General features: G+C 38.7%; 3 protein-coding genes across 4 annotated transcripts in view; 2 read left to right on the forward strand and 1 right to left on the reverse strand.

Annotated features, from left to right (window-relative positions):
- The first annotated feature begins 1,818 nt into the window (after positions 1-1,818).
- On the forward strand, positions 1,819-3,592 carry LOC148153587 (uncharacterized). The gene is made up of 5 exons (XM_088016525.1): positions 1,819-1,903; positions 2,537-2,606; positions 2,725-2,881; positions 3,045-3,126; positions 3,234-3,592. Exons 1-5 carry the CDS (start codon positions 1,859-1,861, stop codon positions 3,258-3,260), a joined length of 381 nt encoding a protein of 126 aa, XP_087872651.1. The 5' UTR covers positions 1,819-1,858; the 3' UTR covers positions 3,261-3,592.
- A 1,520-nt stretch (positions 3,593-5,112) lies between these two features.
- On the reverse strand, positions 5,113-6,779 carry cox19 (cytochrome c oxidase assembly factor COX19). Its single transcript, XM_015008900.2, has 3 exons — positions 6,586-6,779; positions 5,554-5,665; positions 5,113-5,470 (listed from the first exon to the last, which is right to left on the reverse strand). Exons 1-3 carry the CDS (start codon positions 6,665-6,667, stop codon positions 5,383-5,385), a joined length of 282 nt encoding a protein of 93 aa, XP_014864386.1. The 5' UTR covers positions 6,668-6,779; the 3' UTR covers positions 5,113-5,382.
- Positions 6,780-8,378: 1,599 nt separating this feature from the next.
- Positions 8,379-27,893, forward strand: part of LOC106930996 (arf-GAP with dual PH domain-containing protein 1) — a 29,395-nt gene continuing 9,880 nt past the window's right edge. For both annotated transcript variants that reach the window (XR_015766325.1, XM_015008895.2), the window contains exons 1-4: positions 8,379-8,723; positions 18,758-18,885; positions 24,426-24,517; positions 27,873-27,893. The exon at positions 27,873-27,893 is cut by the window's right edge and continues 62 nt beyond it. Coding sequence is in view for 1 of the 2 variants with exons in the window: in XM_015008895.2 (XP_014864381.1) it covers positions 8,633-8,723; positions 18,758-18,885; positions 24,426-24,517; positions 27,873-27,893 (332 nt within the window). In the remaining variant the exon portion in view is untranslated. The remainder of the gene's footprint in view (positions 8,724-18,757; positions 18,886-24,425; positions 24,518-27,872) is intronic.

A 27,893-nucleotide genomic window follows, 5' to 3' on the forward strand; every position in this document is an offset into this window, starting at 1 on the left:
GAAAATTATGACAATCAGCAAATAATTAAATGAAATTACTTAATGTGCATAAAGGACATAAGATGTAAGAAATAAATAAGAGATAAAAACAAAAAACTCTTCTGATTCACTCGGATTGATCTGAAACTGCTGCAGTAACGTAGTGAGATATAAAACCACAGTGACCGTAACCGAATGAACCAAGAAGCATAGCAGCTCAGGAGTTGGCCGGTCAAACAAGGTCAACTGTTGAGGAATCATTGGACAAGAAATGTGTTACTGGAACAAGACAGCAAAGGAAGAGAACCAGACTCTTTTATTTTCTGCTCATTTTGAAAGTAGTGATTAATACAAATGAGTCGAGTTATTCACTGTTTTTTTTTTTTTTTACATTAAACCACAACTAAAACCAGTGGGAAGATTAGGACAGGCAAATATTTAGAATTTTTGTGGTCATTCTCCAGTAATACACATTTCACATATACCCAGTCACTCTGAGGTATCATGTATGGGAGTCACCAGTCTGCAGCTTGACCCTCCTTTAGTGTATGGGAGTCACCAGTCTGCAGCTTGACCCTCCTTTAGTGTATGGGAGTCACCGGTCTGCAACTTGACCACTGATGAAGTCACAAAAATGGAAACAACATCAAACTGATTTTCTCTAGGCTTTGAAATTCCTGAGCCTTAGCCTCCACGCCCCTGTGTTTGTCATCAACAAAGGGGTTTTTCCAGATTAATTTAGAAACACTTTCTTCTGTATAATTGAAGGAATAAGTTTGTCATTTCAGATCAAAAGCAAACTTCTTGGCTGACCCCCAAAAACGTTACCAGCTGTATGAATAATTTTGAGTCCAATCTTAACATTTATTTTAAACTTTACAAAGTAAAATGAACAATAATCTATTAACATAATGTGTGTTTTGTTGCTAAAACAACTATCTTCCTTCATCATTGCTTCTATTATCCTGACCCCCCCACACAACCCCATCCCACTTTTTTCTTTTGAATTTACTGGGAAAAACACTAAGGAATCGTAAGAAGTCGAGGATGATAAAAGCTGTGAAACGGAGTAACTGTCTAACGCACGACAACGTTAATGGAACCCTGACGTCACTTTCACAGTCAAGATGCTCACTGAGGAAAGACTAAATGTATAACCCTAACACCAATTGTGAAAGACTTTTCTTTTTATTCAACACAAGAAACCACAATGAGAAGTCACCTAATTCTTACCTAAACTCCACGTGTGTGTAATCTAAACTTGGTATAAATCCAGCTGTTCTGTAAAGGTCTCCGATGTTTGTTAGAGGATATTAGGGAACACAGCAGACAGGTCAGACTGAATGTTGTTTGGAAGTTTACAGTAGGGTGTACCGATACAAGGCCATCGTCCAAAACTGTGAAGAATATATCCGAGTGGCAAATTCATCAAAACATGGCATGGGCAGAGCTGACGAGAAGACCCGGAGGCTCAAGGCCACGGTTAGCCTAAGGCGGACCAAGACCAAAGCAGAGCTCTACTTCTACTCTAAAACTAAAATCTGCAGCATGATTGTTCAGAAAATGATCCTGAACTCTGGCTGACCCCTGGCAAAAGATGTCAAACTGGTGTGGCACAAAGCACAGTTATGAAACTTCCTCTATCAGCTTTCGATGAGAAGGCTGGAATGTACAATCCAGGAATCAATTCTGACAAATCTACCTCAATGCACCGACTCAATGTAGGGCCACACCTCTTTATGTTTCTGGTGATTTCACTCACCTGTTTTCAGTTGGTCAATGTGGAATTTAATTTACTGATTTCTACCCACTTGTTGTTTGGTCGTCTGTTCTCAGTTTGTATTCATCCCTAGTTCGTGTGTTTCCCTTGGAGGTGCCAATGTCCTGTTACCACTTTAGTCCTTTGCTACAACAAAACACGACAGTAGGTTGGGTTAACTTACAAGCACTGGAAACAATGTCAATAGTTCTCTAATATTATGCTAGCTCAAAGCTAATTAAATAGTTAGCTCAGAGGTAACTCAATGTTTAGCTCAGAGCTAAATAGAGTTTGGAGCTAAATATTTAGTTTCTAAGCAAAATTATTTTAGCTATTTAACTTTGAAAGTCAGTTGAATTTGTTAAATCCTAAACAAGTATTAGTCTAATTCGCCTGTGCTTCATTCGGAAGAAACAAAATGAGCATAAAAGAGAAGAAATTCCTTCGCCCCTCTGACGTGGTTTGGGTTGAGCGTATGAGTTCTGTTTGACACACACAGAGCAATGTGCTGTGTGACATCCATTGTATTACTTGTAATCTTCCAGTGTGTCACATTCCTATTTAAAGGATTTTATTTTAAAAGTGGAATATTGAGCAATTGGTCACAAGGTTATGTCATTTTATCCTGAGAAATGAGTAGCAGAGGGAGTGTCAGTTTTTTCTGATTTGAGTTTATAAGCAGAATTTGTCTTTGGATAAATCAGAGCTTCACTGCCGCTCAGTTGTAACTCTAAAAAACAAGAAACCTTCAACTACTAAAAGATTCTACACCTTCCTGATTTTTTTTTTACTTCCAAGATGTCTTTCTCAGCAAACTGCAAAGTAGCTATAATCTGTGCTGCCGTGCTGCTCTTCCTTCGCGCACACGGTGAGTTCAGCTTTCTGTTTTCCTCTTTTATCGGCTGCTGACTTTAGGCTTCATCATGCATTGATAACTCTGTGACAAAACCCGGATTTCTGAACGCTCTGTGTGCTTTGCATTGCAGGACAGAAAAACAGGACAACTGATAAATTTATTTTTCGTGTTGGAGTTGATCCCCCTTGTTGTGTGGAAACTTCGGCTGCCCCCATCAAGGAAGCGGTCCAGGCCTGCTACGAACAGAGGGAGCACGCACTTTACAACTGCAGAGTGCATGCCTTCATGTAAGTAATCGCTCTGTACAAGCTGCTTCTCCCCAATTTTGAATGCTAAAAAGACAATTTTGAAAATCTAGATTTGGAATTCAGTCAAGATTCTGTTTACATTGCACTGTTATTCCATCTTTATGTGTTTATATTTCTTCCCTTTTTTTCCCCCTTTGTACAGTTTTGTGACTGTTTCAAACAATACATACTGCGTGGATCCAAACGCCAGCTGGCTGCCAGCGAGACTTGAAAAACTAGCCGCTGTAAGTGTTAACATTGATTTTTGACAATGAACAACCCAACTCGGCACTGAAATCAATACCATGTGGACGTTGCTTAAATATAATGGACACATTTGTTTTCTCAACAGAGAGGAATCAACTGCACTGTACTGTGAATTGGGCTGTTGCGGCCTACAGAACCCATAGTGCATCTGGAGGTTCTGGACGTTGAATCATATGAGTTTCAACTTCGTCGTCTCCTGCACTTGGATGAATTTTTTAAAATTAGTTTCTTAAATAAAAATGAAGCGTCTGTCCAGTTTCCTGTATTGGTGTGTTTACAGCCTTTGTAAGCCTGCTCTTAAAGTCTAAATACTGTAAAAGTTTAAAGTTAGGAAAACTAGAACAAACATCTGCAGTGTTAATCAGATTTGAATTAGCTTTCTGTCAGCTTACTTTTAAGCTAATATTTCCAGTCTGTTACAAATAAATTAATAAAATAAATACACTTTTTGCTTCTTTTTTTATTTACTTATTTTTTTTAACAAGGCTAATGTTTTCCTCATTGACCTGAGGATTATGTGGGATTATTTGAGTTGGGTTCTATAGGATTAATTATGTATTAAATGCTACTTTTCTTATTATAGCAAAAAAAAAAAAAAAAAAAAGGTTAGAAAAGTTCATTCCAGAAGCCAAACCCGAAAATAATATTCAAAACAGCTGACTTGTGTCCTGTTGAAGTAGCGTAGGAGCAAAACTGTTTTCCAGAAACAATAACTGCATAATTTCTACATCTAACTTCTCGGTGAAAGGTGAAAGTATTGAGACAAACATATTTTGGTTTTGAATTTTTACCAGCTTTACGCTCAAAATGTGGAAAATTTTAAAGTTTGGAATCATTTTGTCTGAGATGAAGATTCATCTGCCCGCAGTGGATGTTTTAGTTAGAAGCGAGGAAACACGGCTGCATTGGAAAGAAATGTATTGAGCCTGATTGAGAAACTGAGTTCCTGCTTCCTTAAAATGAGGAAATGTATGTTTTCTTTTTTTTTTTTTTTTTTACATGCGTGACTACTTTAAGCTCTGGACCTTTCTCTTTTTCCTCTTCACTACATTTCTTCTTGACTGAAATGAGCTCGCTGATCCTCAGCACGACTTTGTCTTGCACGTTTAGCCACGCTGCTTTTTCTAGTTTCACAATGTAAGCCTAACTGTTTCACAATTAGTCCTCAAATCCATTCAGGTTTTAAATACGTTTTGGGAATTTACCTCCAAATATGCTTTGACTTATGCACAAACACCTGTTCCTGTAAATACTTTCTTTTTGACTGCGTTACAGGACGTTCTCAATGTTACGCGGCAGAGTCAAAACTCAGACCCCCCATGCTGCACATCAGCTGGAAACGCAGCTATTGTAAAACGTGTGATTTCCTGTTTTGAGCAGATGGAGACCACATTTAGTCATTGTAAAGTGTGTAGGCAAAAACATAACTACTGAGGATAATTGTGATGGGTGGTTCATGCACCCTACAGGTTCCAGGCAGATGGAGAACAATGGTGTGTGGCCCCCCAGGACCTCATGGCTTACAAAGAGCCTGAAAAAGTTGAAAAGTGCAAATCAATTTACAAATACACCAATGCAGTGCTGTGTGGTCGTAACATGCTTTTTCATGTTACAACCACAAAACATTTGGTTAGGGTTAGGATCTTGTGCCATAGGCCAACATGAAGGAAAATGCTACATTTGGTAGCTTTTCCTCTAAAAACACTCGTAGCTGCCTATTGTAATAGTTCAATCACAAAATACACCTTAATATGAGTTAAAATGTGTTAATATCTGAATATTACATATCCAATCCTATAATAAACACACACACAATTTGTGTTCCAATGAGGCTGAGTTTGTCGCATTAAAAGTACTTTTTAAAAACAACAACCTTTAAGCAGCTTTTAAACATACTCTTCATTAAATCCACATGTATGTATTAAAATATGTTTTTAATTGGTCTTCTGAAATTAAATCCACCATTTTCTCTTTCTCAAAAAAAGAACAACCTTTATTTTGACAAAAACAAAACCACCATCTCTTTATATTAAGCACTTTCTGTTTATGCAGCACATTATTTTACAATCCATAGTCGCATATCGTCCGCTTGCAGGGCCTCCATACTAAGTCCTTAAGCCCTCCTTCACTTCACACTGCAGTCTCTCTACCATACGTGTGATTCTGGAGGGCGTCCCAACATGAAGTTGGATACTTTTGAGTCCACAGAGACTTCTGCTGGAAGCGACACCGGGTCAGGGTTTGGATCCCTCTTGGCTGGGAGGAGGATCCATCAAGTCCTTGAATCCCAGTTTCTGCAGAGGCTCCCTGGCCATGAGCTGACTGGAAAACATAGGAAAACACTGAGCTCAGTTTGTCTTGACCTTTCAGAGTCAGAAGGGCAACAAGTGGAGCGGCTTCCTTACTGATCCATCCTGCATTCCAGATACTCTTTGGACTGCAGCCGGCACTTAGAGTTGTCAAAGGTGTTTTCCCTCAGACACTGCATGAACTTCTCCTTGAAGGCTTTACACTCTCCTGAGAAGAAGAGTTTGCTGTTCACCACAGACTTTTAGGATGCAACACAAACGCTCAATTCTAAACCTAATACTCTTGTTGTTATTCATCCTTCCACTTGCAGTTTGTCTGAAACTATTTTGTGGCTCGTTTTCTGCCATTTAAGACCAGAAATCAAAGAACTCGGATTATAGATTTAATTAAAGAAGTTAGTTTCACTTTGTTTAGTTTGTCTTTTTCGGTGTAGTTGTTTATCATATGCTGAATTATGATGAGGTTCTGCTTTTGAGAAATCTGGACTGCTTGTGATTAGCTCAGAATCTAATAATATATCTCTAGTTACTAACTATTCCAATTTAATTAAGGGTTCTTTAAAAATATACATTTTTGTAGCATTTAAATTAAATAAAAAAATAATGTGTGTATACATATGTATAATTTTGTTATATTTTACATTTTTGTAAAATTGTATTTTATTTTTTATTGTATATACAGAAATATGAAAAGTTTTATTTTTGTAAAATTTTATTTTTTATATTGTGTGTATGTATGTACAGGAATGTATACATAAAAAACACTACTTCAATTTTTTTTTTTTAAAGATTTAAAACCGCCACTATTTTTATGTAATTTTTTTATTTTGCTGTACTGGTTTCTCTGTCTTCCACTTTGATGTCTTATTTGGAAATTATTCACCATCAGCGTTTCAAGCTGTTTTCTATTGCACATTTTATGATAATTATGTAAATAAAAACAGTCCTGTTAAAAAAAATTGCTGTTAGCTTTGCTCTGTATTTAGTAGATACAACATTAAATGGACCGAATGAATTTAAAATGCCTAAACAGCCTGTTGAAAACATAAATTACACGAAAGGGTCAATGGTGGGTCAAAAGCGTTATTTAACCAGAGGAGCGACCTAACAACCGCCGCCGTCACTCACCGAAATGATCCAGAGGGAAGGAGCCTTTATCCGGAGCCCGAGGTTTAAAACTCTTCGTGCCGAAATTCATAGCAGTCGACATGTTTGCGTTTATATAAAAGGAAAATAAGATTATCTGAACCGAAAAAAGCTGCGGCTTCAGAACTATACAAGGCTGCGACCCCGCCGTCGCGGAATGTGACGTTTTGTTTTGGTGTCAGCAACCAGACATTAATAATCGAGTCCATCGCGCCCAGTGTCGATAACAGATTACATCGATGTTGGTTTCGTTTTTTTTTTTTTTGCATTGAAGGCTGCTATATCTGGCTTAATATACACACCAATAAATGCGCAAAGTCACACAGAATAACTAAACAGTTTTTATTACATACATTTCCGTGAACTTGAACGGTGAAATATTGATTATTTTTATGGGCAACTTCATAGCGGTTGGTTTTATTTCAGATGAGTAAAAACTGTAACCTAAGGGTATAAGTGAAACGGACAAAGATAAATACAGAACAAAAATGTCAAGCTCCTGAAGACATGACAGGCTCTACAGAGAGTGAAAATATAAGAAAAATAATATATAAACTTTTAAACATCCCAGTTACACTCTGTTGAGCTCAGTCCAGTTAACTCATTTAATTGTTTAGTAAGACTTTTATGTTTAACACTCATAGAGTACAATGTTTCAGTGGGGTTTTTTCTCGGCTTAAATGCCAAAATATTAAAATGAAGAAAATATACTTTTTTATATGTATTTTTAAACTTTGTTCTTGACTTGTGTGAAACATTTTATATCTGCAGATATTCCTTTATTGTCCCACTGGGAGACAAGAAAGGTGATTTAACATGTAATAAGCATAGAAAAGTATGATTTTAAATGTGGACTTTCCCAAACATTTTAAAGATTTTCATAAATTAACAAAGTATCTTTCATTATTTAGACATGAACCTATTAGAATGTTTTTATTTAACAGACCTCTGAGTGACTCAGTCTGGACTTCAAAGGTCTTCTGTCTATTGGTTGTAGCTCAGGAAAGTTTTATTACAGCTACTTTTATTTGTTCACAACATAAACAGTGAGCCGAGAAGATAATCGCTGAATAAATTGGCCCACAAGTTTCCTTTGTGACTATATTTGCAAAAGGTGGTTACGCTGTAACATCAAAGAGAGCCACCAGCCTCAACCACATTGAAAACATTTGTATTAGCTGCAGAAAAAAACTAGTGGAGCCACCAAATAATTTTCATAAGTGTAACCAGACCAGATCACAGTGACACCAAAATGATTTTCTATTTATATATTTATTTATACATTTAGTAAATAAATGTATATATATATTTTCCACATTTATTTATTTCGTTGTACATTTATGTCTGGACTGAAGAAGATGAATGTGTATGATCTAAACACAAAACATGGCCGGCATTTTTCCAGCTGTGGCCATGCCCCCCCCCTTACCCCTCTCTTGGGATCGTCACTGAAATTATATTCTCAATTTGTATCTCATCAAATCCACACACTGAGAATTTTTAACAGCACACAATGTACAATTAGATATTAACTTGTATTGCTAGTAGCAGTTAGCCTATAGTTACGAAGCAGAACAATGAACAAATCCTGTCTGTTTCTACTCATTTATACCTATTTTGAGGTGATAAAAGTACACCTCAAAATAGTAGCTACCTTCTGTCTTTATCAAATTCTTGTATTAAATTTTTATTTTTTCTGAGTGCTATTTCCGTATTGTGCCGCTAGATGTCTCACTTCTAAAAGTCTTTTATTGAAGGAGGGAGAAGGTGGAGGAGGCTCTGGTGGTTGTTCTTCAGGCTTCATTATTATGCAGTCAGTGAGACAAGGTACCAGAATAATCAGAGCGCGGCAGAGACAGAGGCTCGTCGGCACTTATAGCTCGGTCTCCGCCGCTCCAGCTCAGACCGGAGGTGACAGGTGATCTCCCGCTCTGCCTGTCCGTCCGTCTGTCTGTCGGGCTCCGGCGGCGGATGTTCTCGGACAGGCTTCACCCCACCGCGGTGAGGCTGGACCGATAAGACGCACACCATGGCGCTGGAAGCGGACGGGAACAAGCTGCGGCTGCAGGACGTGCTGGAGAAGCCTGGCAACGAAATGTGCGCTGATTGCGGCAACCCAGGTAGGACGCTCCCCGCTCCCCCATCTCCCTGAAGCCGGTGGTGGCTGAGCATGCGGCGGCTGCACCGGGGGGACTTAATGTGGAGGAGGAGGAGGAGGAGGAGGGAAGATGAGACAGCTAATAAGTCTCACATTTCCTATCTGATCCATTTAGATAAAGAAGCAGAAATCTAAAATTATTTTCTTTTTCATAGTTGGAACAGGATGGACTCTGGACTTAAGTCTGAATCATAAATCCATAAAGGTGTTATCTTTGTGTGTGTGTGTCATTGTTTTGCCTAAATGTGTGTAGTCAATGTGTGGTCTGTTATTATCCACTGTCAGCACCCTCAGCTTGTACCCTTATTACTTACTGTGTGGATTGCATTACAGTTGCTATTGTTTTAGCTGGAAATCTTTTCTATATGCTCCAGTTCCTGACAGATAAGATTTTTTTTTCAGTCCATATTCTCTCTTTTGTGATTTCCTCCCTCCATCCCATATCTATTTGTCCTCTCTATTGTGGCAGTTAACCAGTAAGGCTCCAGTATGGGCTGAACGCCCAGTGCTGGGAGCCCAGCCCTCCCAGGATGCTTTGGCCTCGCTCACAGCCTCTCTGAGGGATGGCTCTCGCTGAGTGTGTGTATGTGTGTGTGTTTGTGTGTGCGCGCGTCTCTGAAGCCAGTGGTACTCTGGCAGAATCAGATAGATAGCTCTGTCAGAGTGGGGGTCCCAGAACAGGTGGAGGGGAAACAGTCTGAGATCAGACATGAGGAGAAGATCTTCTCACAGGGTCTGGGGGTTCTATTGGTCGCCATGGAGAACAAAAGCTGACCAGATACCTGCACTGCATCTATCTATTGATCCATCTGCTCCTCCATCATCTGTAAGTTTTCCATATCCATCCCTTCATACATCTATTCATCTGTCTATCCATTCATCTACAGCAGGGGTGCCCAAGTCCAGTCCTCGAGAGCTACCATCCTGCAACTTTCAGATGCATCCCTGCTTCAACACACCTGAATCAAATGAATGGCTCGTTATCAGGCCTCTGTAGAGCTGATCCCGGTCTGTTGGAGTAAGGATACTTCTAAAACTTGCAGGATGGTAGCTCTCGAGGACTGGACTTGGGCACCCCTGATCTAGAGGTTTCCATATCCATCCATCCATCCATCCATCCATCCATCCATCCATCCATCCATCCATCCATCCATCCATCCATCCATCCATCCATCCATCCATCCATCCATCCATCCATCCATCCATCCATCCATTTATTTATTTATTTTATTGGCAGGTTTTATCTTGAAGCCTAACTACATTTGGTATTAATGCCATAAATTAATTTGATCAGTATTCATATTTATTTGGTCGGTATGTTTTGTCGGTATGTTTTTACCATCTGTGAAAGCTAGGGTCATGACCTGGGACCTGATTTTTGCAGCTATTTTAGCCGTGAAACATTTATTATCCTAAGGTTTCAATAATCTTAAGACATAGATTCATTTTCCACCAAAGACATTCAGGTGATACACATATGTTCATTTATGTGCCGTGTCTCAGAGAGAGATTCCAGACTACTGATGTTAAAGTCACATTTAATGACCCTTGAATTGTCTGCCTTTTGGTACTCTTTGCTCAATGAGCTATTGAAGGCTCATTTTTAATGAGCGCACAGACATGCGACCCACTGAACACTTAAACATGCTAGCATATTAGGTTAGCCTGGTAAAACCAGCTTCTTTATCTTCGCTTCGTATAGAGGTTCTGGACCCTGGGCTATTGAGGAACAACTACTTCCTGGAGTTGTGGACACTGTTGAGGTTTTAAATTTTACATAATCGCTAAAGTTTGGTCATGACAACATATGTAATGCGCCAGTTTGAGTCTGTGAAACTTACAGGAAATTGGCTGTGCTGCGAAAAACCATTCTCTCCTTCGAGAAGTGCTGAGCCAAATGTCGAGATGTCTGTTGATGCTAATTTAATATTTGGAAGAGTGGCCAACACGAGTAATGGTTGGTGGTGTAAAATATTAGTTTGAATTGCTAATATTTCTGCTTTTTAAAACATGTAAATAAATTGTGCGTCAGAAGGCAGAAGTCTGCTCTGGAACTGGTTCCAGTATCCCTCGCTAGCTAGATTCAAACTAGCTAGCTTGAATGTCCTGTCCATTCCTTCCTCTTTCTCCAAACTCATTTAGCGCTATAAACATAACACCACAACTATCAAAACATTCTACTCCTGATATCATTGAAATAAAGCTAACTGAATAGTAATTTATATGGCTAATTAACCATTTTTCCATGTTTTCCTTCATGAGGCGTTTAAGGAAACAAGTGGCAGTACAGATAAAAACTGTAAGGAAACTCAATGATCAACCAAAACTACAGTAAACTGTCTTCTCTGTTACCAGGAACTCCCAGGCTTATAATTCATATCTCCTAATGGTCAGGACATGAATTATTGATGCTAGTTTGGTGGCTCAGTCCCAGCACGGGGACAGAGTGCTGTCTAGTTCACTATTTCTCTGCCTCTTTTAGGGAAGAAAAATGCTTTTGCAGTAGTGTCTCACCTCGTAAAAGGAAGCCAACATGAATTCTACAAGAGTAATTTTAAACTATATTTCAGAAGGATGTCGCTGGTATGGTTATAGAAAAATAACGTGTTTTGCAAGGAACTTTTCATAATTTTTTTTTTAAGTTATGTCTTTCAATCCACTTGAATTGTACATTTAAAAGATTTGAAAAGATAAAAGATTTTAGGAGGAAATGGCTGACTTAAAAGCAATTCTGCAAAGAAAAGTGGGTCAATACTGTTCCTCTGTGATTTAAGACCCATTGATGCCAGTCATTGGCACCAACGGGTGGCTCAGTGACATGTTGGGTTTTTATGACTCAATTAGTTTTTCCCCCTTTTTTTAAACAGGAACGGTCTGGTTTGGATAGCATTTTATGCCGTAACAAATGAAATCATCGTTTGAAAGCACACTATGCTTACTCAGATGGTCTTTGATACTGAAGTTGGTTTGATGATTCGAAACCTTAAAGTGTGAATGGAAAACAGAAGATATCTGTATGGGGGAAACAACATTTTCACAGAACGGTATATGGAAAGCTAACGCCGTAGAATGTTTTGACACGTCCAGTCCATGCCAGCCCGTCTTAGCTGGGGAATAAATTGCGCAGCAACAGAAAGGCAAAGAGTCGTTAATGACCTCTGCCGCTGAAATGCAGAGATAAAGTTTTAGCCCTGGGATGGTTCAAAAACTTTATTTTTAGTTCTACTACTGCGATCAGCAAGAAACCTGGTTCCTGACAAACTGAAAGCTCAACATGATTCACATTTGACAAAAACTCTGAAATGTATTTCGACCCAAGACCATTTGAGTAGAATCTAATACCTCTGATTTCTGGGTCCAAAAGCAATGACTTTTATCTTTTCCGTAAAAGGCGAAGGGATTTTCTAACCCATTTGCTCACTGAGATTATCAACACAATGACTCAGTGACTGTGGTTATGTAGTGACACAGTGATATAATTTGTGTGTCGTGATCGTCAGCATAAACATTGTGAGAGAAGTTGTGGTTCTCTATAATCTGAGCTGTGGGATCATACAGATGTTAACTAAAAGTAGGCCGAGAATTTAGCCTTGAGGAACCCCACAGCTGTTTTTTGGTTTTCCAAACTTACAATTACCGAATGCCCCTGTCTATCAATACATATAATGTAAAAAAATATTGTGCATCAACCGTAACAGCAATAATAATATTGGATATTGATATAGACAGAAATGTTCATATTGTTACATTCCTAATACCAGACAGTCCCATCCATTTTTCCAGTCTAGAAATCTGTATGTTGTGATCAATTTTCAGATACTGAGTTTGAATAATACCATGACAGACATTATAAATCTGTGTTAAAGTGCATATTGTAAATAGCTTTTATTGATTTTAAAATGCGTAGTTTTTCTTACTGATCTGTCTTTTTAAAAAAGCTACCCTTGTTTAAATTCTATCTATAATAACTAAAGACACAATCGGGGGAAAAATATCAGTTGATGGCAAATATTTTGTTACTGAATGGGAATGAGTATCATAAACAGGAAGCTTCTGGGAAAAAACCTGTGTTCGGAAAATTGCAATAAACCCGTTATTATGACAAAACTGTATCAATGATGACTTTATGTCAACTTCCTGCCACAAATGTGCATCATAAGGCCAGAAACAGAATGCAACATAAACTGACTACCATGTGGGTATGGGGGATTTTGATGATGATGCAACCAACCGTTTTTAGTGCTCAGTTTATTGTAGGTTGAACACACATCACATTGTCCATGAGAAGGGTCATTGTAAATGCTCTCCAATGGCCAGGAGAGATGAAACGTTTTAAACCACATTTTCATTACAGACTGGTCAAAAATACCGAATTGGAAAACTTTTGGTTCCATATCAGTAAGTGGAAACATCTGGTTGTGCTGCTTGTAGGCGCCAACAGATTTAACTGTAGCTTAAATTATAAGCATGAGAAGAGTGTGTGTTACTTTTAGCGCCATAGTGATTAATCAGATTCTTGAAATACTCATAAACTACTTTAGCAATCGATTAATCATTAATGGGGATACACAAAAAAAGGCAATTTGCTGAAAGAACGACATACTCTAAGCAGTTTGCAATTAAGATAAAAAAAACAACAACAACCTTTGCCTGTACATACATTCCACCTAGAACTTGAACGTGCACTAAAGGAATGCTATGTAGTTTCATTTTAGGCAATGAAATGTCTATTTTCTTGTCTGAAAAATTTAATTATTTGCTTATTTGCATCTTATTAATGTACTGCTACTACTTTATTTAAATAAAAAGGCTTAACTGGTTAAATGAAAAATCTGTGCAATGTGCCAAAAATTTTTCTTATTTATGCGATTAATCGATTAATCGTCGATTGCTAAAATAATTGTTAATTGCAGCCTTAGCTACTTTGATAACATAGCATATCCGTTTGCGCTGGGCGGTGGCCTAATTAAACCCTCTGACCAAGACAAATTCAAATACACAAGCTGAGTTCGTCTCAACTCTGGCAGCAGTGAATCAAATTTGCACGAGAGGTCAGGGTGCTGTATGACATCACGTACTGTGCATTTACAGCCTCCATCGTAAAACCAGGGCATTTCATCATCAGCAGTGACCTGGCTGACCTCTGTCCCAGTCTTCCTGCATCCCCTCCATCCATTTACTGAACAGAAACACGTCTAGATGAATCGGAAAACACGTTGATTTTCATGCTTAGTCACTCTTCCTCCTTACCCTATGTGTTTTTTTGTTTTGTTTGTTTTTTCCCCCAACCTCTAAATTTGCTGGTGAGCTTTGTCGGGGCCACAGAGAGGCTGAGCTGGGAGCTTATACGGCAGGGTTTCTCTGTAGCTCAGCAGCGTCGCAGTTCTGCCCTCTGCGAAGGATGCACAGATGAGTTATTCCCACCTGAGAGGGCTCAGCAATCCTCTGAGGTGGTGGGGAAGATGTTTGTCGAAAAGCAAAAGAAATGGGGGGGGGGGGGGGAATCTCCAGCAGCAGCTTTGATGGGGATGTGTAAGCTATTCTAGCATATTGCTTTGTGGGTTACTGGGTTTGATATTTATTGTTGACTCTGGGAAAAGCAGGATTCCAAAGTTTCTGATTGTTCTGTAGCTTCTGAACTAAAATCTGTGAGAAACGATTCCAGCCAATTACAGCTGGGAGTTGCTGTGTTTGGGTTGATGTTAACACATCATGGTCAAGTAGTAACTGTATTGATACATTAGACTCAAATATTCTTGTTCATCTTACAAACGTAAGCATATTTAGCTGTTTTAACCTCGCGCTTTACATTTTAGGCAATGAAATGTTTATTTTTGAGGTGAAGACCGCAAAAGTACACTGTCGGACTAAATCATAAGTACAGTATGTTCCTTCGTTGGTTTCTTTGTTAGTTCCTTCAGTTATCCCTTTGTTCGTTGCTTTCTTCCTTTCCTTATTGCTTTGTTCATTCGATCCTTCGTTTGTTCCATTGTTTGTTCCTTCGTTGGTTCCTTCAATCGTTCCATTGTTCATTCTTTGTTCGTTCCTTCGTTTGTTCCTTTCTTGATTCCTTCGATAATGTGTCCCTTCGTTCATTCCTTCCTTCGCTCCTTCGTTCATTCCTTTATTCATTCCTTTGTTCAGTACTTTCTTTGTTCCTTTGTCTTTTCTTCCAGCTCTGGTTTGGGAGTTCTTGCAGCTTGTTCTTGACACACATTCTGGGCTAAACTTTTTTTTTTCTTACCCTTGGCTTTTGAGAAACATTGATGTTCACATGGTGCATTCCAAGAAGCTTGCCTGCTAGAAGATCTACGCTTTAATTTTTTAGAGGTATGAAACGTCCTGGCCAGCAAGAATTCTTCTCTTGTTCTCGCCTCGAGTTAAGAGCTGATTTTTCTGTTCTTGTAGAGGATGTACAGAGCTTAAGTCCAGACGGCATCTTATTATCGGCGCACAGCCTTGGATGGTACAAGTGGATTTTCCCTCTTGTACAGTTGTTTGTTCTAAGCAGCATGTAGCTTAAAATAAACTGTGTTGTTTCCATCTGCCCCTACAACACAAGTATGTTAATATTTCTCTCTATTTAAAACCATTTGCTTCCCTTTAGCTCTTAAATGAACGAAAATATATATGTAGACAGATTTTATTCCTATGTCGATAACCGTCACTGCAAATTTGAAAGTGAAAAGATGGTGAAAAAAGTAAAAAAAATTCTATTTACAGACCCATTGTAGTTCATTCTAATATTAAAGTGTTTGTATTGGATTCATAAAGGAGAGGTTGAAATTCTACGACTCTTATTTACCTTCACCTACACTTACCTTTAACTTCTGAGCTGCTGCACGACTGAAGTATTTCACTAACAAGAAAAGAAAAAAAAACTTCTTATCCAAGTTGGAGCAACAAAATCAATACAGCCTGTATATTTATAGAATAATCAAAGAGAATGTGTAATGATTAAGTTTCATCTTTTCAAGGCAAGTAAAGTTTGAAAAGAAAACATTTTATCTGATCAAATCCCCACAGCCACCTTGAACCAAAGGTAACACACGTTAAGTAAAATCAAAGACGCTTATGGAGTGATGGCATCTTCCTGTGCGCTGGTGTTTTGTTTAGTGTAAGGGTCGTGACCTCGGCTGACAGGACCAGCTGATTAATTCCCACCAGGATGCAAATGCAGATGACCGTTTGCATCCAGACATTCAAATGATGTGTGTACAATACAAACAGGCATTTTTTTTACTATTGTTGTCATTATTATAGTCTGCAATAGAAGCCAAGGTACAACAGGCCCATAAAAAACATTTTTCAGACTTATTTTATTATTTATTTTTTATTTATTTATTTATTTATTTTATATAAACAAATCATGCCTCTTTGAGCACAATTTCCCCATGGAACTTGTGCTCAAAGAGGACAATTCCAAGTCCTCTTTTTGGTGGTGGTGGTGGCAGCATCATGCATCACAGCCAGGCAGACGTTACTTTCTGTGATGTCTTAACGATACTTTAATGTTTCCGGTTGTAATTTGACAAAAATCAATAAAATACGAATAAGTTAAGTCAGCGATGTTCAAATTTTTTCCCCCAGGAGCCAAAACTGTCACATTTAAACTACTGGTGGGCCACAAAATTTATTAAATAAAAAAATTTAAAACTTAGTTTACTGTGATTTTGATTTTAATCTTACCTGCCGAGCTATATCCAAAAAGTCTTCAGACTGTTGGCTTATTTAAAAAAAATATATATATTTTTTGTGTCATCAGTTCTTTCTCTTCTGTTGACCAGATTTTGACCATTCCTGACTTGTCATCAGGGGCCGAACAAAATCATTTTAAGGACCACAAATGGCCCCCAGGCCGCACTTTGGACACCCATAAGGTGTTTGACTGTGACTGTAAGTCACTGTGTGCGGTACAAACACATTTTCAGCTTGCTGTTTTGAATCACACATCTGTTAAGATCGCTTTCTGTTTATATGTATGTGTGTGTGTGTGTGGGCGTGTGCATGTGTGTGTGTGTGTGTGTGTGTGGTAAGTCAGTCATGCTGCTGTGGTAATCTTCCTGAGTGCTGCCTGCTCATCTTCAAGCTCTGACTCAGACAGAGATGACCTCACGGCTAAATGGCAGGTGGCGTGTTTTGGTGTGTGCTGGAGCCGGTGTCTGGGTGTGTGTGTGCGTGTGTGTGTGTGTGTGTGTGTGTGTGAGAGAGAGAGGCTGGTAAGCAGGAGGCCTAGCAGATCTTTAAAGAAAGACGTTTGATTTATTCACACAGAGGCCTGGGTGCAGTTGTGCTTAATCACAATCCAGAATGATTAAAGGATAAAGTGACATCGATCGAAGCTTTGCTCGCTAATCCCAGGGTGACGGGGAGAAATCTCAGGTGGGTTTTTGTTAGGATGCTGGCGAAAACCTCAAGAGATTTAAATCTTCCATCCCGTTCCCAACATTGTCTCTAAACTTTTTCATCTCCGAGTTATTTTAATGTCCACTTCGGCAAGAGACATTAAAACTTTGACAGCGTTGTTTTATGGGTTTCTGTCAAAGAAATTTCTTTTATTATTGAGACTTTCAAAGTACGGGATTTTCTGAGTTACAAACGACGTAAAATACTTAAATGTAGACCTTCCATCGTTTTTCCACTCTTCTTGAATGTTGACTTGGGCTGTAACTTACAATTATTTTAGTAATCAATTATTCTAACAATCGAATAAAAAAAAGACAATATTATAATATTCACAGATTTTTCATTTATCTTCTGTCTTGTACAAAATTAGAAATACTTAAAAATATACAAATAAACAATTCAATTCCCTTTTTAAATAATGAAATCCAGTTACAGCATTCCTTTAGTGTACGATTGATCTTTTGTAGCAAAAGATTCACCAATACAGTGAAGGATTGATCAGTTGAATATTTTTTACATTAACCAATTAATAATTAATACTTGGATAGTAAAAGGTGAAAAGGCAGATTTTTTTTCTTACAGAATTTGAACCAGGTGAAGCTGAAACTATGCAACAGAGAGTTCTCAGTAGAACATATTTACAGTCAAAGTTTGTCTTATCTTGAATGCTAAATAAGTATTTGCACAGTTTTGACTTCATGTCTGTTGTGAATATGTTATTTCACTAAAAGGCCATTTTTTTCTTTAAAAAAAAAAAAAGTCTGTATATTCCAGCCAACGATTAATCGATTACTAAATTAGTGGACAATTATTTCAATCATTAATTCATCGCGATTAATCGTTTCAGACCCAACATTGACTCTATTCTCCTACCTGTTGTTGTGAACACTTCATTTGTTCTCTCTCTCTGTTTGTGTGTGTGTGTGTGTGTGTGTGTGTGTGTGTGTGTGCGTGTGCGCGTGTGCGTGTTTGTAACTGAGTGACTCAACCGTTCCACTGCTGACCACCCACGGATGCTGCTACTGCTGTGTTGTGGTGTAGTCCCTCACGTTCTCTAGCTGCTGATCAGTGTGTGTTCGGCCACAGATTCAGGTCACACTCGGCATTGGCGTGTATGCGCGTGTGTGTGCGTGTGTACATGTGCGTGCGTGTGTGTGTGTGTGTGTGTGTGTGTGTGTGTGTGTGTGTGTGTGTGTGTGAATTCTCTGCTTTCGTGTCGGAGCCTGTGTGTGTTCCCCTGCGCGGTAATGCAGCTAACCTGATAACGGCCTCATCTGACTTCTGATTAGATCCCAGGTGGTCTGCTTCCTGTTAGAGGGCCGCAGTCAATAGGATTTCCATCAAATGCGATCTTGCTTTATGAGCAGTGACCCTCTAAATGTGCTTCTGTGCCTCCCTCCCCTACTCCAACCAGCACCGGTACCAGTATTTATTACTCAGACTCTGTTAGAGGTCTTGGTTGCCTCTCCGTCTGAACACACATCCTTCCCTTCCACCTCCATGTTTGCTCACACCATATTGCTTCTTTAATTCTCCCTTGTCTCTCTCTCTCTCTCTCTCTCTCTCTCTCTATCTCTCTATCTCTCTCAGAGCCGGACTGGGCGTCGCTGACTCTGGGCGTGTTTGTTTGCCAGGCCTGCTCGCTCCTTCACCGAAGCATCCCCCACATCAGCCGGGTCAAGTCGGTGCAGGACACGTGGGAGGACAGCGAGGTGGAGGTAGGCTGAAGGAAAGGATAAATGTTGTTTTTTTTAAACAAAAGAAAATGTAAATACTGTGGCCTGCATAGAGCTGGACAATCCGGCTGAAAAATGCATCACAACATAAGCGTTTCGCATCAGTCGATACCGATAATTACTGATTAGTTGTTCTTGTTTTAGATGTCTGAAATAATACCAAACTGAAGATGATATGACCTTTCTTGTTTTATCCTTTATTATAAGTCATTATGAGGCACAGTGACGAAACCTGCGCAAGTTACTCTAGGTTGCTAGGTAACCACAAGTTACTCAAGTTGTTTCTAGGTAACCAACGATTGAGTGAGTTAGTTGATGCCTCATACCTTTCTTAGCTACCCTTGAAAGGTTGAGCGGTTAAAATCTTCCCTCTGCCTACATCTCCCAGAATGCTGTGAGGTTCTACATCAGAGTTCAGTGAAATTACTGAAAATCCTATCCTGTTCCACCCTAACAACACCACCCTGGGATGGTGTTGTTGGGATTGTGCTCATCCTTCTTCCTCCAAACACTGGTGAGTGGAGTTGATACCAAAAAGTTTTATTTTGGACCTGAACATGTGCTGGCCCGAGCAGGAACTTAATCCATGATGGCGTAGTGTTTTACTAGCGGTAACCTTGGTAACTGAGGTCCCAGCCCTCTTTAGGGTCTTGGCCTGGTCCTTCCATGAAGTTGTGGCCTGATCCTTCACCTTCCTCATAATCCAGGGTGTCAGCGCATCCTTGAAATGTCTTAAAAGTTCTTAAATTCATGAGGCCTTGGAATGTCTTAAATTATTTTGTAAAATGTATGTTGGCCTAAAAAGTATGAAATATGTAACAGGATGAGTAATAAACAACCAAACCATGTGACAAAGCAGACCGGCAGAGAGAGACATCCAAACACAGACACTGACCAACACAGTGTGAGCCCTGGTCAGTGTGAGCAGGTCTAAACTTCTCCATGGTAACCAGTTCTCACAATTTGAGCTCCTTTTCTAATTTAATCTTGTTTAGCAGAGTATTTCTATGATTGTGTTCTGACTCTGGGAAGAAACATTCATAAGTTACCATGGGAGATCAGGCCATACTGGGTGTGGCATTTACACTAATACATAGTGAGCAAAGAGTCCAAGCAGAAATGTATGCAGACTTTAAAAAAAGATTTTATTTTAAATTTTGCATTTTTGCTTCTTACGTTGCTCAAGGAGTTTTGGCAGTGTATGTTCAAGACCACCTAACCCGAGACCAAGACAAGACCAAGACCAGAGTGTATCGAGACCGAGACAAGACCAAGACTTTTAGGGTCCGAGTCCAAATCAAGACCAAGACCGAGGGAAGTCGAGACCGAGTCAAGACCAAGACCAGCGCCCCGCGCTACATGATACGATAAAATGTGAAATATGATCAAAATTACTTCTCAAATTGATCCTCAAGATTCCCATAAAAACACGTAGATATTAAATACTTAATAAATTTAACCAATATTAAAAGCAGAACAAACTCTTTCTTCTGCTTTGCTTCCATCTCTGTGCTACGATCCGCAGTGGTCTTGTGCCATCCCTAAAAAGATAACGCCCTGGGTGTTTGTCCATGTTGCTCATGTAGCATGTAGCTACTGCAGTGTATGCAGAGGATTACAAGAACAAAGAAGAGTGTTCTGTCAGGTCAGCATATGCTGTCAGATCGTCATATGCTAAGCACAAAGTCACGGCTATATCTGTCAGACACATCATTACCATATAGTTTTATTTAATTAGCAACAAATAATCATGACATAGATCATCATACACTTTATTAACAGTTGTATGGCATCCTGACTTAGTGGTTAAGTAGGTTAATGAGTTTTACACGGGCGTGTGTTGTAGTTGACTGCAGCTGCAGCCAGACGCTATAAATACATTTTGAAACCAGGACAACGCATGTATATCTATAAAGTTATCATGGAAAACAATTGAATTACTTATTTTCGTCATAACTTGTTGCGTATGGTGAACTGACAACTCCCCTGTATGCTATTCTGACAGCATATGGTAATCTCATAGAACGACTCTCAGGACTCCAGTCCTATCTAATAAGTAAAGAGACGAGCAGATGAATCGTACTGTTCCTGAATGTCGCATCAATATATTGCAGACTTTTGGACACAGCGTTGTCCCATGTATGCGGCAAGTCAGTCAACATCTCCACACAATAATTCAGCGCACTGAGTGACAACTTTTTTTCATCACAAATGCTTATGTGTCTATACAGCTAGCTTTGCTAACATCACATCAACGGAGCTTACCTTTCTTTGAGCTACTTTTCTAAGTGATGAAAAAAGTTAGACGTCCCCACCGTCTGTGAAAGCGAAGTGCTGCTGGGTTAGCTGTGGCCAGTGGGTATGCAACGCATCGGGGCGCTGCAACAGAGGGGGCGTCAAAACCTCGTCTGGAGGGGGCGGCGCCCCGATGATGCCTTTGCATACACTTCACCGCGCCCTTACGCTCCTTCACCTCGCGCACATGTAAATGTAAATGTAGCGAGTTTTACCTTTCACGTGTCTTCGTCTCAAGGGGGTCAGGGGTGGTAAACATACGGTTGCTCATACGGATAGAGCGACCGTATGTTTTCTACGCTCCTTCACCCTTACGTACCTTCCTTGGGGGGGCGCCGATTTATGTTTTTGCATCCACCTGAATAATATGTCGTTGCGCCCCTGGCTGTGGCCATCGGATTTCTTATGATTTATGCAGCGCTATTCTATTACTGACGATTAGACATCTTATGCCGCTGAGAGAAAACCACTGCGCATGTCTCAGAGCGCAGCATGCGAGTTAAAGAGGTGTGTGTGTGTGTGTGGGTGGGGGGGTGATAGCGCCCGAGTCCAAGACAAGACCGAGACCAAATGCGGTCGAGTCCGAGACGAGACCGAGACCATCAATAACAACTAAAGGTAACAGTTACCTTTGTGCTATAATGTGCCTGGAAAATACATAAAACATCCTCTTCACTTCATATCCCATCTTGCTATAAAGAACATAATCCATCACTGCCTCCTTCCTAATCAAACATCAGAGACATTTCAGGCTAATTGAGTTCCAGCTTTATCTCACACATGTTTGGGATTGCTCATGATAGCAATCTGGAGTTTAAAGATAAAGTTGACATGGTTGATTTGATCAAACTGGGTACAGTCGTATTAATGAGGCGCTGGGTTCAGCACTTTGGGAAATAAGCTTAGTGGATTATTTGCTGAGGCTCAAATAAAGATATCACTAGCTTCCTGGAATCTCAGCTGGTTGCTTAGCAACTACATCTTCCCAAGGAATAGCCAGGTGCGTAGACCCCCAATGGAAAACTTTTGTGGAGACTCGCTTGCAAACGGGGGATGGCATCAACATGAACATTTGGGCCAATAGTGACAATAAGGGTAACACTTTATTTGAAGGGGGGGTGAATAAGACTGACATGACACTGTCATAAACATGTCATAACACCTGTCATGAACATGAATAAGCCTTCATGAATATTTATGACTGTTGTCATAAAGCGTCATTCGGTAAATTATGACACTTTTAATACAAAGTTGACATTATTCAAAATGTCTTTGTTATGACAACTTGACATTAACCAATAAATCATTACTGATATAAATTTGTTATAAAACTATTACTGATTGCACTTTAAAAATGAGGTAACTTTATGTTATTAAAGGTAAAGTTTAAACAGTAATGATTTCTTGGTTAATGTCAAGTTGTCATAACAAAGACATTTTGAATAATGTCAACTTTGTATTAAAAGTGTCATAATTTACCGAATGACGCTTTATGACAACAGTCATAAATATTTATGAAAGATTATTCATGTTCATGACAGGTGTTATGTCATGTTTATGACAGTGTAATGACAGTCTTATTCACCCCCCTTCAAATAAAGTGTAACCACAATAAGCAATATAAACTTTTTTTTTCCTTCAGTTGAATTTGATTTAAAAAGACTTTATTAATTCCATGAGGAAATAAAATATCCTTGACTCATATAATCCAAGTTTTTTCAAAAGGTTTCTTACATCTTTGATACATTCACAGAATTTTCAGGCCTGGGTGGCGATAATAATATAAGCCTAATGTTTAATTTTAAAATAAAGATATTTTTTTATTTGAACTTTTTCTCTTACTGAAAAAAAGAAAGAAAGAAAAACAAAAATGGAAAAGAATGCAATACTCCGGCCAGCCGAGTAAATTTCATGAAATTGTCATTCATGCCTGGCAATTGCTTAAAAAAAATAAGATCCAGTAATTGGCAGGTTAGATCAGAATGACTTGTCTTCAACTTCAAACTGACTCTGAGGAAACAGTTTATATCTGCAGCTTTTCTTGCACCTTTATTGGAGCAAAGCGATCTGCTATTCTGCATTATCCTCACTGAAGAGTTGCTCCTCTAACGAGCTCAGCAGATGCGCAGTTCCACCAGCTGTTTGCTAATTGCTGCTGGCTAGTCTGAAGGAGTCCGCCGCTGAATGGTTGCCGTGGGAGTTTAAAAGATGTCTCAAACATGTATGACAGAATCAAGACAGCACTCTAGGTTTGTATTTGATGAGGGAATAACATCATAATATGATGTAAAGCTACAAAATATAGCAAAAATACTGAGTCTTTAAACATTTTAATGTTGCAGGTGTTTGTAAGTGTCTGTGGAATACCAACACATGTCAGCCTTAATTAAATTGCATGTTCTTATGTTTTTCCCTTAGTGTAATGTTACATTTATACCCCAGAAAAACATGAAGAGGGCTTAAAAAGAATAAAAAGCATAAAGACTTTTGTCGCCTGTTTTACAGCATTAAGTGTGGCAATAACTGGCTCATGTGCAATAATCTTCTAAAATTACTAAAATCTCACGCTCTAAAGATTACTTTGACTCACTGCGCGGGATCGGCCCACTTGCTGTGGAGGAGAGGCGCCAACAATGTCACAAATGTTGCATCCTGAGTGTGAAACACGTCATCTTTCGTCAACAGTTGGGTCTCTTGTAAAATTTCGTGGATTTTGTCGAAATCAGTGTTGGTGATCGACTGCCCCCCCGCCGTGACCTTCACAGTGGAACGCCGCGGTGCTGCGTCCCTGTCAGATCCCTTCAGGGGAGCAGAGGAGCAGAGGAGCGGGGGTCAGGGGTTGTCTTTGGGTAAAACATACAATGGAGGAAATGAGGTCAGGAGGCATAATGAGGGTTTTCTTCTCTTAAAACCTGCTTTCTGAACATCTCAGCTGAAAATCTTCAACATAATCTGATGTTTTTTTTCACCTCCCAAAATAATTTTTTTTGACGTAGATTTTTTTAATATGATATACTAAATAATATTTCTGCATTTGAGTTCAGTAAACGAAAATAAAAACACTTTAAGGCATTCAAAATTATGTCATTCTTACTTTCTATTTTAAGAAAAAAAGTAATGTGATTTTTCAGATTAAATACTCAAAAAAAAAAAAAAAAGAACCAGTAAAAATAACAAAAACGTTTGAACATTTCATAACTAGCTCATGTCTTTTGTCTCTGTTGCAGTTAATGGCTGCTATGGGAAACGGCGCCGCGAAGGCCAAGTATGAGCAGAAGGTTCCTGCTTTCTACTACAGACCAACACACACTGACTGCAAGTAAGGACACCTCTTTTCAGAAGTGAGGCAAAACCTAAATTATGAGCTGTGTTGTCAAAAGTTGTGTCCAAGAACTTTAAAATTTAAAATAAAGTTATATCTGAGGAGCTGGACAGACTGAAATTTGTTCAGTCTGGATTGATTAAGCTGCGTTCTGTTAAAGAACGAGTCCCTGCAGAGTGACCAAAAAAAATCGGATTCAGCCATGTTCCTTCTCGGAAATGGGGTGAGATAATGTTAAGCTAGCTGCACGGTCAACATGTTACTCTGTGTTCACGCCAGTCTTCAGTCTGTCACTTCTTTTTGTCGCCTTTGCAGAGCGTACATGTGACGATAGCAAGAATAACAGCTTCTATGCAAGCAAAGGTTTAGTGAAATGAGTCGGTGCTAAAAACAAAAAAAAATCAGATTTGTATGACGTAACGTCATTAACAATTAAACATTGTTTCAGATTTTTAGCCATTGTTTTGTTCTCTGAAAAGAAACCTGAAATATTTGTGAAATAGACAGTTGAGCTGCATTGAAACACAGAAGAACATGTGCTCAGGAGAAAAGCAGAAAAGTTGTACTTGATGGTAAAAGTGGTCGAGCCATTAGCATAGAATTCTACGGAAGCATTTAACTGCCAGAACTAGGAAATAAATTCAGGAGCAGAATCTCATTAAAATAAGACACTTTCTTGCTACAATGAGTTTTATATCTTAAAGAGAACATTTGTTGTTTTTAACGAGATGTAAAAATATGTTCCACTGATAGATTACGATTTCTTAAAAATTCTTAAACGGGCTCACTCTCATTCTCCTTCTTCTAATTGTGTTTCCACTAGAAAAAAACAAAAATCTTGTTATAGTGGGAAAGTTTCTTGTTTAGATATTGCTCCTGAATTTATTTCCTAGTTTCATGTAGTAAAGAAATGCTACCATATAGTACAAATAAAAAAGTTATTAAGTATTCATAACTATTATGTTCTTTTATGTATGGTTTTTACTTTTATTTGATGTTAGACCAAACATTGTTTGTCATTTCAAGTATTCCAGTGTCAGGAAGAATGTTCCTTTCTCAAATAGTGCCATAAAAACACTATATTTATGGTTAATAATTTCTTTAAAGGGTTCGTTTTTATAGTTGTGTTGTTGCATGTAGTCTTCATGTCCTCCTTACTATATTATCTACCATGCTATTTACACCACTGTGTAAATGCCAAGATTGTGCAAACACACATGCTGGTAATGTGCACTCCTTCACACCTCTCATTGTGCAGGTCTCCTTGCTTCCTCTTCCTCTTTTTGTCTATAAAAAGGCCAGTAATAAGTATTTTCACAGCTCCTCCTCAGACCACTTCCTGTTTAAAATCTAAAACTTTCAACCATACTGGGATCTAAAAAAAATCACATTGCCTGGCGGCTGAAATATGGTATAGAGCATAAAAACGTCCAGTGTCTTGCAAAACTGTTTTTCTTGTACTTATCACATTGTTACCACAAGCTAAAGAGTTTTAACATAATATTTTATGATAAACCAACACAAAGTAGCACATATGTGAAGTGGAAGGAAAAGGATATAAATCTCTCCACCCTGCTGGTCACCTCAAAAAATTATGTTCATTTGATCCACTTCAATCAAGACGTAATATGAAACCCAATAAATAAACTAATATTCACATTACAGTGTGTATGCTCTAGGCAGAATGTCGTCAACATTCACAATTTGAAGTCAACTGCAGAGCACTTGCTGAAATGCAATAAAATAGAAAGACGCAGCAAAGAAAAGTAAAACAGTACAAACACACATCTGAAAATCTTCTTACAGAAAAACTGCCTTGCTAAAACAGATAATTTAAAGTCAATGCTAAAACAACATCCTAACAGTATAAAAAATCCTGCGTATCCTGCTTAGTGAGCTTAAGTATAAGATAATATTTTGAGTAATCTGAAGAGTGAAGAAACGGGTAAAATTAGCTAAAAAGCTAATGTTAGCTTAAATTCTCTCATTCTCATGTTGGCTTGTGTAGCATTCTGGGTAATATTATCTTAATCCATTCAGTAAGTTCACTTTAGTTTTTTAATCACAAATTAGCTTAAAGGCTAATGCTAGCTTAAATGCTATCATTGTTACGTTGACTTACAATAGCATGTTGGGTAATATTATCTTAATCCATGCAGTAAATTCACTTTAGTTTTTTAATCGCAAATTAGCTTAAAGGCTAATGTTAGCTTAAATAGTATCATTGTCATGTTGACTAAACACTAGCATGTTGGGTAATATCTTAGTCCATGCAGTAAGTTCACTTTTATTTTTATATAAGCTAATTATATCCAAATTAACTAAGCTTGTCATGTTGACTTAAACCAAACCAAAATGCTGAGTATTATTAACTTAATCTGTTCAGCATGCTAGTTTTGGCTTTTAAATCTAAATTAGCTAAAAAGCTAACGTTAGCTTATATGTTATCATGTCTGCTTAGATTCTGATGAAAGTATGTTCATGTGTGTGATCCTGTCAAAGTCCAGACCTAAATCCAATGCAGAATCTGTGGCTAGCCTCCATCTCTAGATGTACAGAGCTGGTAGCTGCAGGTCCAAGTAAAGATTATCCTACGAAACATTACTCAGTTGGGCTAAATTTCTCATTTTACTTCCAATTCACTGTAATACATCGCTTCATGAGGGTTTATATTACATAAAAAAACGTTAAAAGGTTCAATGGGTGAGAACGCGCTTTTGCACTTTTCAGTCCGACTCTTTGGAATGTGAGACTCGTCTACCCTCATGTGCCTTCCTTCCTAAAGGCCTAAAGCAAAGAGACAAAACCAGGAGCTAAGAGTGTTCCTTTCTTATTTCTGACGGTTCAGATGAAAGGAGAAATGCCTTATCACCTCCCCGTAAGCACCACTAGGGATTAGTGCTCAGGTTCCAGTGTCACTGGAGGATCTCATTCAAAGGATTCCAGTCAAAAGGTTTTATCTCATTCTGCTGACAGAATGGGTGATTTTATTCTCAACACAAAGGAGAGTAAAATAAATGCAGAAATACTTTTAAAAAAGCGGGATAAAACAGATTTTGAGTTTAAAGGAGAGAATGAAATGAAGAGAGGAAATCAGATGAGAGACCTTGTTGGCATGGTGATGAACTTACTGCATTTGTATTTTATTTTTTTTATTTTTCTGCAAGAGAGAGAGGGAAAATCATCCTTACTGCTTTTACATGTAGAGTCTTTGGCTGCCGACTGAAAACTCCCAAGAACTTCATAATGAAAATAAACCAGTGATCAGCAGCACCGGGTCATGGCGCAGATCACATTAGATGTGTGTGCAGTTCCCCTAAATGCTAACCGTGGCTTTTCGTTGGGTCTCCAGGCTGCTGAGGGAGCAGTGGAT

This window comes from Poecilia mexicana, unplaced genomic scaffold (assembly GCF_051168715.1).
Source record: "Poecilia mexicana isolate PSO_F unplaced genomic scaffold, ASM5116871v1 scaffold_19, whole genome shotgun sequence".
Classification (NCBI taxonomy): domain Eukaryota; kingdom Metazoa; phylum Chordata; class Actinopteri; order Cyprinodontiformes; family Poeciliidae; genus Poecilia; species Poecilia mexicana.

Excerpts from the sequence above, each read along its gene's own strand:
- LOC148153587 (XM_088016525.1), top strand. The coding sequence starts at position 1,859 with ATGTCCTGTTACCACTTTAGTCCTTTGCTACAACAAAACACGACA. Across the intron at positions 1,904-2,536 it reads TGCTACAACAAAACACGACA|ATGTCTTTCTCAGCAAACTG; the intron begins GTAGGTTGGGTT and ends TTTACTTCCAAG. Across the intron at positions 2,607-2,724 it reads GCTCTTCCTTCGCGCACACG|GACAGAAAAACAGGACAACT; the intron begins GTGAGTTCAGCT and ends TTTGCATTGCAG.
- cox19 (XM_015008900.2), bottom strand. The coding sequence starts at position 6,667 with ATGTCGACTGCTATGAATTTCGGCACGAAGAGTTTTAAACCTCGGGCT. Across the intron at positions 5,666-6,585 it reads CTTCCCTCTGGATCATTTCG|GAGAGTGTAAAGCCTTCAAG; the intron begins GTGAGTGACGGC and ends TCTTCTTCTCAG. Across the intron at positions 5,471-5,553 it reads CTGGAATGCAGGATGGATCA|TCAGCTCATGGCCAGGGAGC; the intron begins GTAAGGAAGCCG and ends TATGTTTTCCAG.